At 38.5% G+C, this 17427-nt stretch overlaps 1 protein-coding gene across 1 annotated transcript in view; it reads right to left on the bottom strand.

The window, feature by feature from the left end:
• CUBN (cubilin) overlaps positions 1 to 17427 on the bottom strand; it is a 251860-nt gene that overhangs the window by 14872 nt on the left and 219561 nt on the right. Inside the window, exons 60-61 of the mRNA XM_045858052.1 lie at positions 9133 to 9341; positions 345 to 507 (exon numbers count right to left, since the gene is read on the bottom strand). Coding sequence (XP_045714008.1) covers positions 345 to 507; positions 9133 to 9341 — 372 coding nt within the window. The remainder of the gene's footprint in view (positions 1 to 344; positions 508 to 9132; positions 9342 to 17427) is intronic.

Here is a 17427-nt window from a genome sequence, read left to right as displayed (position 1 = left end):
AAATGGGAAAAAAGAACAACTTTCAAGATGAATTTTACTTGTGTCTCACACATAAAATATTTAAAATTCTGCCTTCCCTATGCTTCCAGCACAAAGGAGCTATATTTACAGCACTCTGTGAAGAATTTAGAATATATATTCTTGACTAAGAATTGTACTAAATTTGTATCATGAATTAAACACGGAGCAATTAACATGGTGTTTAGTAACTGACCTGGAATTTAGATGATAATGAACACTGAGTTTAGTAATGAACATTGAGTTTAGAAATAAGCGTGACATTATTTTTAGTTCATGAATACACACGCGTTTCATAATATATTAAAATGTCTCAGTTTACTCACTGTTGATGAAGGTATACGTAGCATTAAATCCTTCCCTTTCTATAGTTACATCGCTGACAAACTGAACTGTCAGGAAGTTGCCAGAAGAGACAAAGGGAGCAGGTACAGTGGAACCACAGAATGTTCCCGCCAACTTGGCATTTTCACTGTCCCCATCATATAACTGAAAGGAAAAGGGTTTGTTAGTTCTCCATTGTTCACAAAGAAGTCACAGGTTTTACACCGAAATGGATGTGAAGTCCTAATAGGTTATGACTGAGGATCTTACATTGATGTTCTTAGAACTAGATTTCACAAAATGGCTATTTAATCGATTATAATAAAATGAGTTTCAGTAAAACCCTGGTATGATGTCTATGGTTGTTTTCTGACTGTGAAAGTAACATATGATGGTAAAAATAATGTGTCACTACAGTTGGCAAACGCAGCACTGCCCTCACATCCACTCTGACCACCCGGCTGGTCCAGCCCTTGCCTGGGTTCTCACTGCAGCCTCCCAATGGAGCACCCCGCTTCCACCCTTGTCCCTCTTTAGCTTGCCCTCAACACATCAGCCAGAGGACACAGTTCACGTGTAAGTCGGGCCAGGTCACCACTCTGCTAAGAACCCACCTCACTTGCGTCCACTCAACACAAAAGCCAAACCATTCAAGTATTCAGCCTGAAGGCCTAGTAGAGTCTGCTCTTCACTCTGCCCCTGAACTGCCAACTGCATCTCACTGTCTCCACTTGGTTTTCTTTGCTCCTTGAGCAGATAGGGCACACGGCTGCTTCATAGCTGTTGTGTTTGTTGTTCCCTTTGCCTGGAACACTCTCCTCCTACATAACCACATGGTCTGTGCCCTTTTCCTTCAGGTCTTTACTCAAATAGCACTGACACAGAGAGGCCTTGCCTGGCCACCCTATTTAAAATGGAAACTGTGCTATCATTCTCTTTTTTCTTTCCTGCTTCATATTTTCTTTAGCACATGCATCACGTCCACATACTGTTTGCATCACATTTGTTATTGTCTTCCATTCTACAGGAAACACAAGTTCCATGAAAGCACAGATTGCTGTTTGTTCTGTGCTTTGCTGGGACTGTTTTTAGGAGTGTCTGGTACAGAAGAGGTACTCAATAAATAGCGAATAAATCAATAAGTGCTTTGATTCTTGTCTTCCAATATTCACCCTCTGCAACCCTGTTCTGTCCCAGTCTTCTTTATATCAGTAAATGGCTCCAGCCTAAAATTTCAGTCATTCTTGATTCCTGTCTCTTTTCCCCTACCCAACGTCTATCCCACTCTACCTTCAAAATCTATCCCAGAGGGCTCCTTCTCTGCTGCTACCATCATCCTTCACCTTTATTCTTGTAACATCTTCCTGACAGATGTGTTTCCACAAAGCAGCCATAGTATTCTACACCAGGCTGCCTGAGTGTTTGCACACTTAAGTCAGATCACGTTCCTGCTCAGCCTAAACTGCTCCAGTGGATTCCCATTGCACTTAATGTAAAACCAAACAGTTTATGGGGTTTGCAAGCCCCTACCTGGTCTGGCCCAGGCCTGCTCTCAGCCCCCTCCCTCTCTTCTGCTTCCTGTAGCTCCTCCATCCCAGGATGAGTCCCTGCCAGGCCCCAGGCCTCTGCACTGGCTGTTCTTTTGCCGGAATTTTCTCTCCTCAGCTCTTGGAGGACAGACCTTATTCATAGGATCTCAGCTCAAATGTCACTTCTTGAGAGAGGCCAACGTTCTCCAATGTGGCCCTCCCCCAGTGCCTTCCTGTTCTATGTTCTTAGTATAATCAAAACGTATCTTACTCGTTGCTTATTTACTTTTGCTGGTCTCTCTCCCTACAAGATTATAAATCCCACAGAAGGAAAGGCTGATTATTCACCGTAGTATCACCCAGAGAAGGCCCCAGCCATGAGAGCCTCCGACAAATGCCTGTTGAAGTAGTGGGTACTTGGATTTCTGTCAATTACTAGAAAATAAAGTTTTCTCCAGTTGGGTAATCTTAGTAGTATTTCTAAAATCAGTATGTGTGTAGAACTAAATACTGAATTTCTAAAAGAACTGTGGTATGTTATAAACTTGAGGATAACCATGGCCACTGACATTACTTTAAAATGTATTTTAAAATGCTGGGATCATATAAAGTAGAAATGGTTAAAGAGTAGTTTCATAACAAACAGAAGAAAAAAATTACCACCAGATGGCACTGTCTCACCTGCTTAAACACAATCTCAGTAAATGTAGAGCCAGAGATTCAAGAGTTGAGTCATCTATTTCCTCATTTTACAAGAGTAGTTTGGCCAAGTCTTAGCTAATGTACTTTTTCTGGTGAGTTAAACTTTTATTTTAAACATCGCTGCCTTTATCAGCACATTTGTATTAGCAAGCATTTTTATTCTATGTACTGTCTGCCAGGTCTCTTGTGGTAGGTCCTATACATACAAGGCTGTATAAGGCACTTTCCATACATTCAAGACACTAATTTGACACTCACAAATTAGTGGGAGGAGAGAGCCATAAATTAAATGTACATGTATATCTGTGTATGTGTGACTTATATATAAAATAAAGAAAAATAAGTGCTACAAGAAAAGAATTAAGTGTAATAGGGGAACCCAGACGATGGAGTCAGAAAAGACCTCACTGTTGTTTAGAAGTTAAGTGGAGATCTTCCAGCCCTACAGAAGAGGAAGCATGTCCCAACCAGATGGACTGTGAAGCAGAAGGAAGGCCACAGAAGCAAAGAAGGCAGGGCACGTCTCCACTGCTCGCCACCTGCCGATGTGCCTGGAGACTGGGTGAGAGAGAAGACAGACTCAGGACTGGGGAAGCACATTGGGACAAGGCTCGAGTTCCATAGGTTTCATTCAAAGGGGTTTGCACCTTCTGCTGTAGAAGTTATAAGATCTGGTTTGGGTTTTGAATAAAAATAGCTGGTAAAAGTGATGGAAGGGAATTGCAGAATGCCCAGCCTCGAGCTGGTGTTTGCATTAGTTCATTCACTGCCATAACATTTCTCTTCACTGAGTTGAAATAGACAGGTTGTGGCCTCCAGACAATTGACATGGGCTCCTGAGCTCCTTTTAGCTGAAGCCAAGATCTTCTCCATCTGCTCCCCCATTCCTCTGACACGGCTAAATCTCCACTGTGGACTCCAGCAGGGCAGCTCCGGAGTGTGCAACAGCAGGAGCACTGAACAGTGCTGGAGATGGGAGTTGCGTGGACTGGGATGCAAACGGTGCCCCAGGACCTGCACAATCGCTCACCGAGACTTACTGCACTGTGGGCGCATGTGTTATGTGGCACAGCTGGTTTAGACCTGGAGCCTAAATTATGTCCTAAGTCTTGTGGATGTAGATAAATTCTGGGAAGAATTTTGTGGTTTCTCAGCTCTTAAAACTCTGATAGTGGAGCATATTAGAATCTACTGAAGACTCTGAAGGAACTTTACAAATAATTTAGTAGAAGACAACCTCTGACTGCACCTACCACCTGATCCTTCATTTAGCCAACCACTAATTTGAGCAATAGAAGAAAGTGGAGAAGGAAATGTTTGAATTTTAATTTGTATGAACTTTTAAGGCAAAAGGGCAATAGACTTTGATATTGGACTTCAATTCTTTCCAATTTAGCTTCATTTCAGACATTAATTTGGGGAGACTTTATCTTTTAATATTTTCATAGAAATTTGATAACAGGAAAATGTTTATGTTCTTACTTGAAGCATCTCTACATTACATCTAAGAGTATCTTCACGAATTCTTTTATTTTATTGAGGAGCCTCTGTAAAAGTCTGCTGGACAACATGGATGGACATAATTGGGGATAGGAGAAAAGAATATAGTGATTTTTCAGGTTTAGGGTTGAACTCCGATCTATATCAGAACCTTCTGGGAAAAATGTTATACTGGTCCCAATGGTCTCAGGAATGATTAGAATCAATGATTAGCAGCAATGATTAGAATGAGCTGAATAAGGCTGACAGTGATCAGAAGAAAGAGGGGAGGGGACAATGGGGGAAAAGGGTGAAGGGTTTATAGGGACAATTATAAAGGACATATGGACAAAAACTAGGTGAGGGGGAAATGGCGGAGGGAGGTGGGAGGGCTGGAATGGTGGGGGGGGTGGGGGAAAAAGGCAGAAAACTGTACTTAAACAACACTTAAAAAAAGAATCAGCTGTATAATGCAGGAGTTTTTAAACTATTATTATTATTATTTATTTTTTCTCAATATTCTTTTGCAGTATTTGGAATAGTGTCTGGAACAAAATGAGTGCTCAAATAAACACTTACTGAATGATTGAATGAGTGAATGAACGAACAGCAGGTACTGCCTCATAAGGAAAGGAACCTAAGGCCTTGATAGGTTGCTGGTCTCCTCCCCAGAGATGGATACCCCTCTCTAGTGGCTGATCAAAGGCGGAATGATTAAGCCCAGTGGGTTTAATCATTAGTAGGGCATCAAAGTAGATGCCCTTGGGGGGACAGTATTGTCTCCTGGGGAGTGTTTTGCAAAAGTGTCGTGTTTTGGGGTCATCACAATAATTTGGTGCTATAAATGACATTTAATATTTAGCAGCCAGATGGCAGAATCCCATTGTGTAATTCACAGAAAAGTTATGCAAAGTGAAGATTTATTCTGTGTCCCACGTAACTGAATGTCCTGCCAGACATTTATGTATAAAAAGATGTTTTAGAACTATTTGATCTCAGAACCTAAATTCTTTCAATATATAAACAAAAATATTTTTGCATAGTTTTAATATTCACCAAATTTCCAAGAATGCAACATCTATGTAAGTTGAAGAAATTCTTTATTTTCTTTAGAACTATTTTATTTTAGTTTTTCCACCATTTTAGAAATTCATATTGCAGATGGTGATGCTGCCACATAAATACTAGTTTAAATTTCTGCTTTTATATTTGCCATGATTCCACATAGAAGAATCCAACTATTTATCATCTGATGGTGCGGTTTTGTCAAAGAATTGATATATTGAAATCTGAGCTATTTAATATACTACTTTCTTTTTATTTCTCCTTTTCATTGCTGTTAGTACCTTACACTGATTTTTTTAAAACTATGTATATGGGTAGGCTATAGCATAGATGACTTTCACTTTCGATGGTCAAGGAAGTTTTACAAAATATTGGTGGGAAATGTTAGGAAGAAGCCATCTCTTTTCTGCTAGTTCCATATTTCCTGGCAGAGACACACCAGTTAGGGTCCCAGTTCTGAGCCCTGTCTGCTGTTACACTCACTGCTCGTCATAGATCGGCACATGGGTATCAGGAAGCTCTGCATAGCTGACAGCCGCTCCATCCTTCCTTCCCTTTGGTAGCCAGCCTTCCACTGGAAGCATGCTTTTGTGATGTTCCTCCAAAGCCTGGCTCAGCAATCCCATCTAGGAAGCCTTTCCTGACCCCAAAATGATGTCAGTCATTCTCTCTTCTGTTCTACTTCTCTACATTTTTCATATTTATCATTTTATCATGTTGTATAATAATTTCTGTGCTTCCGTGTCTGGTCTCCTCACTCTACAGCTCCTGAGGAACTGTGTTTCTACCTTTCCACATCTCTAGTGCAGGCGACAGTGCTCGGCACATAATGATGCCACATGACTCTCCATGGAATGGATGGGATGTTGATTTCAACAGCAACAAGTCAGTGAAATACACAATTCACTATGTATCTTAATGACTTTCTAAGTCAACCCTTTTGAAAACAATAGAGATATAATTATGAATGAATAATGGAATTGGCAAGTTTTTGCTTGTATATCTACCTACAGAAGTGAATTAAAATAGCTTTTCTAAAATGTGATTTGATTATATGTAAGAAACAATCCAAAAGGAATCATATGCCCCATTTATCATAGAGACTCTCTTCAGTAAAGATACCTCCAGGAGTCCCATTCCAAGGACTGTTCTTTGACCTGCCATTTAGTGCAAGCTGAAAAAGTTGCCGAGTGAGAAAAGTTGCTGTTCCAAGAAGGAAAATAAGAGTAGATCTGAACAGAATTTCTTTTTTTTTTAAATTACATCTCAAAGCTAGAAAACAACTCCTTGTTTTCAACATTGCTTTTTCTGTCCTAAAATTACTAGTTGTTTTAATGACATCATCAGGTCACAATCCTCTACATAGAAATGAATCTTGAGAATAAATCTTTTTTTTTAAGATTTTATTTATTTATTTTTAGAGAAGGAAGGGAGGGAGACAGAGAGAGAGAAACATCAATGTGCAGTTGCTGGGGGTCATGGCCTGCATCCCAGGCATGTACCCTGACTGGGAATTGAACCTGCGACATTTTGGTTCACAGCCTGTGCTCAATCCACTGAGCTACGCCAGCCAGGGCTAAGAATAAATCTTATCAATCTTCCTAGAAGGACCAAACTCAAATGCCCTGTATGAATTTATATTTAAAATAATGTATATGTAAATCAATTATTTTTACTATTTTAAGAAAAGGGGATTATATAGCCTCATGCCCATCTGTAATTTCACAAAGGGAAACACAAAGAAATAAATCTGTTTACGAATTATGTCAGGCACAGTGCCGAACACCCTAGCATACATTACCTTTATCCTCAGAATAACCTTGCAAGATAGGTATGGTTCTGTGTATTTTTCGTCTGTTTTTTTAATAGATACAGTGATAAAATCAGGGAGACATGAAATTTGCCAGGTGGCAAAACTGGGTCTGGGTCCGTATTATCTGTCTCTAATACTCACTCCTCTCTGTAAAACCAAGGGAACTTCTGCAATGTTTTGAATACCGTCTTCATTGCTGCTCCCAGCCATTCTGGCCTCATTTTAGGAAGGAAGAATTCAACCTGAACTGACATATCTTGTTATCTCTGGTGTTTCAGGAACTCCCTCTGATCCTGCCGCTGTGCCAATACTTTATTTAAATGGTTGTCATCCAGTCTAATGAGTTTTTCCTTCATCTTAACCTTCCTTGGCCTCTAATTTACAATTCAAAAATATTGCCTACCCATCCTTGGTAAACGACTGTCAACTTGACTTCAGTGATACTATACTATTCCTGCTTGGGTTTTCTTTTTTTTTCCCAAGGACTTGTGTTTCTTGCCTTTTGTTCTCCAGCTGCCTCATTGTGAACCTTTTTGGGGTTGAGTGGGGGCCTGGCTTTCTAGCCCCAGGCCTGCCCCCTAAAAGAAGTCACCAGTTCCCCTGATTTCCGAAGTGCTCCTTTGCTGTCTCCTCTCTGGTCTGTTTTCTTGCCAGAGCTCGGCCCACCCTCTGCCCACAGCAATGCAATGGGTCTGCCCTGTTCGGAGCCAACCTGCTCCAGTCCCTTACAAAAGCACGGTCCTTCCCAACAGCAAGGACTTCCTTCTGCTCTCCCAGTGAAAATAGGGGACCATGTGCAGCGTCATACCTAGCAACAGGAGACTGTGTGTAGCATCATACCTAACAACAGGAGACCATGTGTATTGCTCCGCTGTGTATCCCACCTATGACTTTTCCTTCCTTGTTCTAAAGAAAACGATTTCTTTAAACTTTAACACGATTTTCAATGTAAAAGTTTCTCTTGCACCAGGTTTGTCGTCCAGGCTTGTCATCCGTACCATCTCTGTACCCTCTTGACATAACTGTGACTCTCTTTGGGGTGCTAACTCCAAATTCTCCCTGTGACCATTCACCCTGGATCCTGATCCCAGATTAGACTGCTTAAATTCTGCTCTCAACGTACCACTCACTGGAAAACCTCCACTCACTCCTTATGTTTAACTGCATAAAGTCTAAATCCATTCGTTTGATTTTCAGGATCCTTCATAATCTGAGTATTCCTCCACTTACATGATCCTGTTTCTTGCTACTCTTTAGCAATATTCTGCTCTAACAAGGCCAGCCTCATCACTCTTTCGAGAGCATACACATTCCAATTTCTATGCCTTCTTTCATGTTCTCCGGGCCTAGAATGCCCTCTCTCCTGACTCGAACAGGTTTCCCCTCACTCTGTGAAGTCTGTCTTGTTCTTGCCAGATATCATGAACTTTCTAACCTTTTAAACTTGCACATTGCTTCAATCCTGCATGCAATGCGTTAGTTAGCGCTTAAATATTGACTATTCTGATTGCTTATTATTGATTTGCTTGGCCATCCCTTAATTTGGTAAACAGATTTAACCTCCTCATTGTCAGAAATCTTGCCATACTTATTCTCCCCCCTGAAGAACATAGTAGTATATATTGATTGACACAATTTAGAACTTTTAATTTAACTTTGTATAGCTTGATAATATATAATACCTTAATATTGAAGTCATTAAAAGTTGAGAAGTCACTTGATTTATTTTTAGTGAGACTTTACAACTGAGATATTTCCCATGTCTAAAGTTAATATAAAATTAAATATATAAACTTTAAAAAAAGAAAAATATAGATAAAAATAGATAAAATAGATAAATATATAAAATTTAAAAATACATTAAGGGGTGATTATTTATATGTAGGATTTTCCAAAGTCCCCTGAGTATTTCTTTCTCTATAAGCTGATTCCACAGGTCATGTCTTTACAAGGCATGGGTAAACAGTGCATCTAAGAGCTAATGTTAGAATCCGCATAAAGTTTTTGATTCATCCATATTAAAGATTAATTTGATATGAAGATAGAGCATCTGTAACTTTACACATCGTATTATTGAAGAATTGGTCATTTTAAAAATTAATGGTACTCACAATTTTCAAAACTTCCTGTGTGGCATAAAGGGGAATATACCATATGAAAGTCTAGATTATAATACTATGCTAAGAAATACAACAGCCTTACCTTTACATAATCATAAATGCATCTTCGCATAGTAGATACTGACTCCAGAGTAAACGTTCTGAAGGTGAGTTTAATGACTTTGTTTACAGGAGCAATTATGAACCATATGCAGTTTAAGTTCTTGTCGTATCTCCCATTTGAGTCAGAATCCGGAGAGGTGAAGGTCTGGCCTGGGCCTGTCAGGTAGCCACCACATCCCTGCTGAGGCCCTGTGGTCAAGCACAGACATCACTAAGCAGACGGGAGAGAACAGATCGACACGCTGGCTTTACAAAATCATAGCATTTCTATTTTCTCTCACACGTTTACAAACATTATCAGATTGTCCAGTGGGCTGCCGTGGGCTTATGCAGGTGTGGTTGTTCCTTGCCTTAACTTCTTCATTACCTGCTTCCTCTCCACTCCTCGCGCCGGCCCCTCAATCTGCTTCTTGTCACTCGCACACACTTGCTTAGAAAAGCAGGCAACCAGACTGATTCTGTGTGCATTTTTAGACCTGCTGATGTGATGTATTAATGATTTCTCTAGCCTCAAAAAAATCTAATTTTACAGAAAATAGTGTTTTGCATAATAAACTGGTGGAAACTGTGAACATGTTTTACTTTTATGTTCTGCTTTTATGAACACTATCCAACTGCAAATTGAATTTATGAAGATTTTTCCCAATGTGCCAAGAAAACCATTTATTTAAATAATCTGTCAGAGGGGGACTGAGAGGCATTTAACACTATGGTCCAGTTTATATTAAACCATACTTTTTATGTAATCGTTTCTTTCCCCAAAAGAAAGAAAAGCTAAAAAAGACCTCTATGGGGAAAAAATCTACTTTGAAATAAAAATTTTGAAATTCAGAATGAAAAGAGAGATTAAAACATACCCCTGACATAACTAAATGATCCACTATGAAAAAAAATATGGAAAAACCTCAGAAGATTGGATTTAGCTTCATTCACTCCACAGCCTAAGCCAATACCTCAGAAATGATGTAAGAAGAACATAAAAGGAAGAAAAACTACGGACGATTTCAAAAGAAACGATGAGGATGAATTAGACTGAAAATAGCCCTAAGAGGACTAGGGACTACATAGGCGCTCGAAGGAATGCTCACAAAGCTCGCACTCCACACAAGCAGAGATCATTACTACTTTCAAAGTTAAATTGCGCTGAAATTGGTCTTTCTTATTTTCCTCATTCCATTTACTCAGCTGTTCAAAGTGAAAGAGCTGCTGTTTTCAACACTGGGGGGCACTGCGAGTTTGGACTCTGAGATGGGCCAGAAATGCCACGATGGCAGCCCTCCTCAGCCACACAGGGCACCACTCGCAGTGTTTGTCAGGACAGGCGCATTATCCGGTAGGTCAGACTGTCTCGTCCACTGCTTCTAAGTCAGGTCAAACTACAGATTATTTGCACAGACGTTTCCTGGAACTGAAATGCTTCCAAAGGCCCATTTTCTGATATTTCCATATATGGTATTTAGGACAAAATTATTCTGAAACCAAAGCCATGCACGAGGCTTCACGACTTAACTCTAAAAATTCTTTTCATATTAAACAGGCCTGCAAAGTAAAAAAAAAAAAAAAAAGAATTGGAGATGGCACAGCTTTTATTTTGGTATCAACTAATTGTTACTCAAGGAAACGAAACCACTTAAGCTTATTGACATGCAGAGCAAGGGAGAACAATTACTTAAGGTATTAATTAATAAATGTATTTATTCAATAAATACTTTTTAATAGTCAAGGAAATTCATCTAGTATTGAAGTGGGAAGAAGATGAATAATAGCCCAATAGCAATGATGGGCCATAGATAATGATAGTACAATTTAGAAACTGATAGGTGCCATGAAAGAGTCAGGGAAATCTTGAGAGTTTTCAAAAAGGGGAGGTTACTTCAGGCTATGAGGATCTAGAGTGTTCAAGGAGGAGGTGATATGTGATCTGGGTCTTGACGGAAGAATAGGACAAGACCGTGCAGAGATGGGGATGGTACTGGCAATCCCAGGCTGACAGGTCCTCATAACCAAATATTAAATAAACAAGAATTTCCATCATATGCACAAGAAATCAGAATTCTGTCTGTGAAAACAATAGAGACTTGAAAGAGAACAATGAGGAGTAAGACTGGGAAACAGCATGGGCTGTTCCATAGAGGGCCTCGATGTCAGAGCAGAGAGTCAGACATTTAGACTTTATTCTGCAGACAGTTGGGTCCACTTGAAAGGTTTTTGGTCAGAGGAATGGTGAGGTAAGAATGCACTTTCTCGTCAAGTCTGATCTAAAATTGTACCTGGTAGTCTGGGACTGGCAAAGATGACAGTAGGTAGGAAGACATTGTCCTGGCCTGGGCTGGAGGCAGCCAGGGGCAAGGAAGAGTTGGAGGTTTGTCTACAGGAAAAGGGGGCTGCTTGGCTTTACTCTCTTAATGCATCAGCTCCAGAAAACTAGGTGCTATTTTTAAAAATTCAAGCTCCATATTTTATCACTACTTGTTTATTAATTGTTACTAATAAGTTAATAAGGGCAGAATGATAGCTGTAGCTGGGCACAGTAAGTGCCATTAAACACACTCATTATACAACACCACCACCACTACTACCACTACTATTAATAATGTCATAAGATAGAAAGGCCCTTCCTCCGGGGAGCCCCAGAGCAAGCATCCAGATGTCATTGGCATGTGTCGGCACAGACTGAGTGGTAGGTAGGATGATTCCTAATTCTCCATTCCCTCTGTCTCCAGTTTCTCTCTTTGAAGTGCACTAGAATGGACAGAAGGTATTTTTCTGTCCATTTGATGTTAGGCTTGGCCACATGACTTGCTTTAGACATTGGAATATTAGTGGTATGAAGTGAAAAGCGGGCTTCTGTTTTTGCTTGGCCTTTTGTACTCCTGAGCTTCCCCCAGAGCTCATGCCGCAGGTGACTGCCAGTAAAAGAGAAAGTGGATGTAGCGCCCACCTGAACACAGCCTGAAGTCTAGAGCCAAGTGCAGCCAACCTGCAGGCAAACCAGTCTGCAGACACATACATGATAAAAATAAATGCTGCAGGTACAAACCACTAGAATATGGGTAGTTTGCTATACATCCTTATTGTGGTAATAGCTGACTAATAAATAGCTTGAGTGATCAAACTGCAATAAAGCACATTGCTTAATTCTTAGAATATGCACACAAAATTAAAAAAATGAAAAACTCACATCACAGACAATCCTTTCAAAATAGTCAAATACTTAAGTAAATAAAACATTACATGAATTATACAATTTATATTACATATGATTATGAGCAAATCTAATATCATACAAGTGAGTAGTCCAATGACTGAAGTAAATGTATATGTAACACAAGTGAAGCAACGTATGACTAAACACCTTTGATATTCATATGGTACGGGAAATTGTTATAATTGATCTGATCCCCCCACTCTTTAAAAACTATAGTTCACATTCACTATTATTCTGTATATTCCCCCATTTTTATATTAAAACACATAAAGTACAAATGCTCTGTGCTTTTGTTCAGCCTATGGCAAAATGTGCACATAAATATGTCTTTGGGAATATTAACAGAGGAAGGGCTTTCCACCAAAAAGTATTATCGCCGCATTACTATTGCTGTATTTTGACAATAGCTGAGTACTATATGGGAACTCTGACTATGAAAGTTTCATACATAAGGAAATAATATTTATTTCCTGATAAATATACTGGTATTATAAAATTCCTTTTGTAAAAATTAGCACTAGACCTTAACGTTGTCATGCGGCTTAGCACCATAAATTCATTGTCTTCCTTGTTGCCACACAGTTTTCTACTGTCCAGTGAGTTCCTGCCCATCAGCACCTCCGTCGTCAGTCAGGGCGCGTCAGAAGCACTCTGTCGTGTCACTCTCACCTCCTCGCCAGCTTGGAAGCACTTCTAACAGAAGAGCTATTTCTCTAGAGAAAGATGTTTGGCTACAAAAATATTGGAAATATAAACCCATAGTAAGCAGTGAGATCTGGGTCAAGATCTACTTAATTAAAAATCAGTAACTGAATCCTAAAGTTACTTCTCTCCAATTATTAAACTTCGGAGTAAAGCTCTGGCCAGGATAAATCTGATAAGGTAAGAAATAGCTATATTATCTAAGTGAAAAAAGCATCTTGAAGACTTTGTGGAGTCAGATACAATTCTAAATAATTACCTTGAGAATTGACATTTTTTGTGGTGGACATTATATGTGGCTGATATTTTGTTGAGGTCATCTGGACAGCATCTTTATCCATCTCTAGATAACTACTGCTTGGACAAATGGTGGATGGCTGACATACCTACGACAAATACTGGCCTGACTTAAGGCATTTTCCTGTTCCCTGGTGAGCCAGCTGCAGCTGTAGGTGGTAGCTGAAGGAAGATCAGTTTTGCACAGGACATAACAGCCTTTAAAGCTGTTGCCTTAGAGAAATGGGGGTGAACCAAGAGAGCTTATGATTTTCAAAGCTGCAGTATATGACTGCCCTAAAGCAGTTGATTCATTTTAAAAATTCAACTAGGTTCCAGATGACCCCATTTTATCTTTATCTCTAAAAGTGCATTGAATTACCCTGGCCAATTTGGCTCAGTTGGTTAGAGCATTGTCCCGAAACCAAAAGGCTGCAGGTTCAATTCCCAGTGTGGGTGGCTATGGGAGGCAACCAATCAATGGTTCTCTCTCACATTAATGTTTCTCTCCCTCCTGTCCTCTCCCTTTAAAAGCAATGAAAAAAAATGTCTTCAGGGGAGGGTAAAAAAACATAAATTGAATTTATTATTTCACTTCCTAATCTTAATCATGTACAACCTTTTAGGCATTATATTTATGTTACAAAACAAATTCTTAAGAGTTTTTGTAATATAAGTTGTATTTTTTTCTATTTGTTTATTTTTACTAATGTCACCTGATTTGACTTATTTTACATATCTTACTTTGAAACCCAGGCTAATTTAGCTTAGGATGTATATTTAGTCTGGTAATATTTGGGTTGCATAAAACTAAATTACTGAAAGAAAGGTAGTTTACTATAAAAAGGATGATTTGGGCAGCTAATCAGTATCTAAGGCCATAAGGAAAAGAGTAATGCAATGTATAAAAAAACTTAGGATAATGATAATTTTATTATATTTTAATTTATTTTGCATTTTTTGGGTATTATAGAAAAAACCATAAGTATGTATACATTAGTCCCTGGGCATTTCATGAGAATTATTCTTGCCAATTTTGAAATTTAAAAAATGATTTACTAAGGAAAATGATATGATCATACCAACTGATGCAGAAAAAAGGATTTGACAAGATCCAACACACACTCATGATAAAAACACTTAGCAAACCAGGAATAAAAGGAATTTTCTAGCCCTGGCTGGCATAGCTCAATGGACTGAGCGCAGGCTGTGAACCAAAGTGTTGCAGGTTTGATTCCCAGTCAGGGTACATGCCTGGGTTGCAGGTCATGGCCCCCAGCAACTGCACATTGATGTCTCTCTCTCTCTCTCTCTCTCCCTTTCCTCTTTAAAAATAAATAAATAAATCTTAAAAAAAAAGGAATTTTCTAAACTTGACAAAAAGTATCTACAAATGTTCCACAACATGATACTTAATCGTGAAAAACTAAATGCTTTTCTTCCAAGAGTAGAAACCAGGCAAGAATATTTTTTTCTCACAACTGTTACTTAGTATAGTATTGAAAATTCTTGCTGGTGTAGTAGGCGAGAAGAACAATGTGCACACTGGAAAGGAAAAGGTGGAATTGCCACTGCTTGCAGATGCAAAAATCCCAAGGAATCTGCACAGACATTCCTGGAGCACTTACAGTAAACTCAGCAAAAACTCTGGCTATAAGAACACCACACAAAAACCAGTCACATTCACATACACTAACAACGAACATACGGAAACCAAACCGAAGCACTCAATTACTCCAAAGACAGGGCTATGCTTAGGCATGCGACACCTATGGCAGTGAGACACCTACTCGGTCTGTGTGCTAAAAATTACAAAGTGGTAAAAGAGATCAAAGGTCTACATAAATCAAGAGACATGTGTGTTCAAGGATTGGAAAATTCAACCCAGTGAAAATGACTATTATTATCAAATTGATGAATAGTTACAATGCAACTCCTATCAAATCCCAGCAGGATTTTTCCATCAACATAAAAAGGTTTATATAAAGTTTACATGGAAAGTCATGGGTCTTTGAATAGCTAAAACAATCTTGACGGAGAAGAATAAAGTAGCGGAATCAGTCTATAAGGAAAAAAGAAAGTTAACTTCAACCTAAATCTCAGACATTAAACAAAAATTACTTCAAAATGGATCATAGACATAAAATGAAAAATGCAAACCATGAAACTGAACTATTATATGAAATCAGAGCAGAAAATCTTTAATACCTCAGGATAGGCAACAAATTCTTACCATTGACACCGAAAGCACAGTGTGTGTGTGTAAACTGGACTTTCTCAAAATTAAAAACTTTTGTGCTAAGAAAGGGCTGGTTAAGAGGATGAAAAAATAAGCTATGAACTGGGAGAAAATATTTGTAAACCACATAACACTACTATTTCAGAATACATAAAGAATTCTCAAAACCCAATAATGAAAAAACAAAAAATCCAATTAGAAAATAGACAAAAGATACAAACAGATATTTCAGCAAAGAAGATTTACACATGACAAAAGAGCACATGAAAATTGTTTGCCACTAAGGAAATGCAAATGAAAACCATCTGGTAACTCTGGCCAAAGTAACCACACACACACACACACACACACACACACACACACACAAACGCACACACACTGAGAGCTCAGTGTAGAACAGGCACTCTAGAGTGGGGTGACGGGGCTTGTCGGTCCCCAAGTATGGATAGCACAGAAAGTACTCTTTGGTGATCTCCTAATCAAAATGATAGAATCCAGATGACATGGAATAGCATCTTAAAGTGTGGAATAAAATAAATGCCAAATTATAATTCTACATTCAGAAAAAAAATCCCACACAATTGAAGACAAAATAAAGCCTTTTTCAGAAAAACAACAAAAAAATGCAACCGGGAGTTTTGCAATAAATTAAAAAACACTAAAGGGAGTTCTAAAAGAAAGAAATTGATCCCATATGGAAGCATGAAAATTCAGGAAGCAAAAAACAACAATGGTAAGTACATATAATTACTAATTGCATAAAACAATGAAAATGCTTTATTGAGTAAAATATACATAGAATTAATATAATTAACACTAATAGCACCAAACAGGAAGTGGGTAAATTAATTTAAAAGGTTTTAAGGCCCTTGCATTTATCATGAAGTAGTAAAACAACTAGTTTTACGCTGGATTCTAATGAGTCAAGAGTGAATATTATAATTTCTAACATAACAACCAAAAGGAGAGTAAAACAATATATAAGTAATGATTTTTAAAGAGTAATAAAAACTGATCAATTCAAAAATGCAAAAAAGAATAGTTTAATAAAAACAACCTTAAGAACAGGTAGGACAAAAAGGATCCAAGTAATACAATGGTCTGTTTAAATCAAATAATGTTTGCAGTTTTATTCTATGTAAGCACATTAAATTCTTCAATTGAAAGATAAAACAAAACAAAATACCAATATATTATTTGAGGTAGGGAAAAGTTGACAGAGAAGAGGCTGAAGAGTGTACTATGTAAACATGAACTGAAAGAAAGCTGAGGAAGCTGTACTATATCTGCGAAAGTGGACAGTAAGACAAGAAGCATTACAAAAGGAAACTGCAGAATGATATGAGTTAATTCATTGGGAAGATATAATAACTGTTAACGTATATGTGCCACGTGGACAAGGACAAACCTCTAGCCGAGACCTTCCTACTGAGGTCTTCCTAGTTCTCACGTCAGATTTCCTTAAACTAGCTGGATATCCTAAAGGCACCAAATTCTTCATACCAAAACAAAAAATTATTAGTTTTTCTACAAAATCTGGTCCTTTTCTATTAATTTTATATTTGGTAGTGGCATATTGTCCAGAAGCCTTAGGATCATCATTTTCTCCTGTCCCCTCACTGCCTTGTCTAAATACAATTGCATCCTGTTGATTCCACATCTTTGGCATTTCTCTCTTCGATCCCCTTCTTATTGTTCACATTGCCACTACTCTCATCACCCCTTGCTTAACTATTACAATACTTTCCTAATTTTTCCTGCCTAAAATTGCTGCCTCTACTTCAAAACGTCATCCTCACATGTGCGAGAATGTGCTTTCTAAAACAAATCTAATTAGGTCATAGTACTCT

Source organism: Phyllostomus hastatus, unplaced genomic scaffold, assembly GCF_019186645.2.
Source record: "Phyllostomus hastatus isolate PE091 unplaced genomic scaffold, TTU_PhHast_1.1 phas_scaffold_1674, whole genome shotgun sequence".
Taxonomy (NCBI): Eukaryota; Metazoa; Chordata; class Mammalia; order Chiroptera; family Phyllostomidae; genus Phyllostomus; species Phyllostomus hastatus.
Note: the sequence above shows the minus strand (reverse complement) of the source record. Positions and strands in the feature narration are given on the sequence as shown.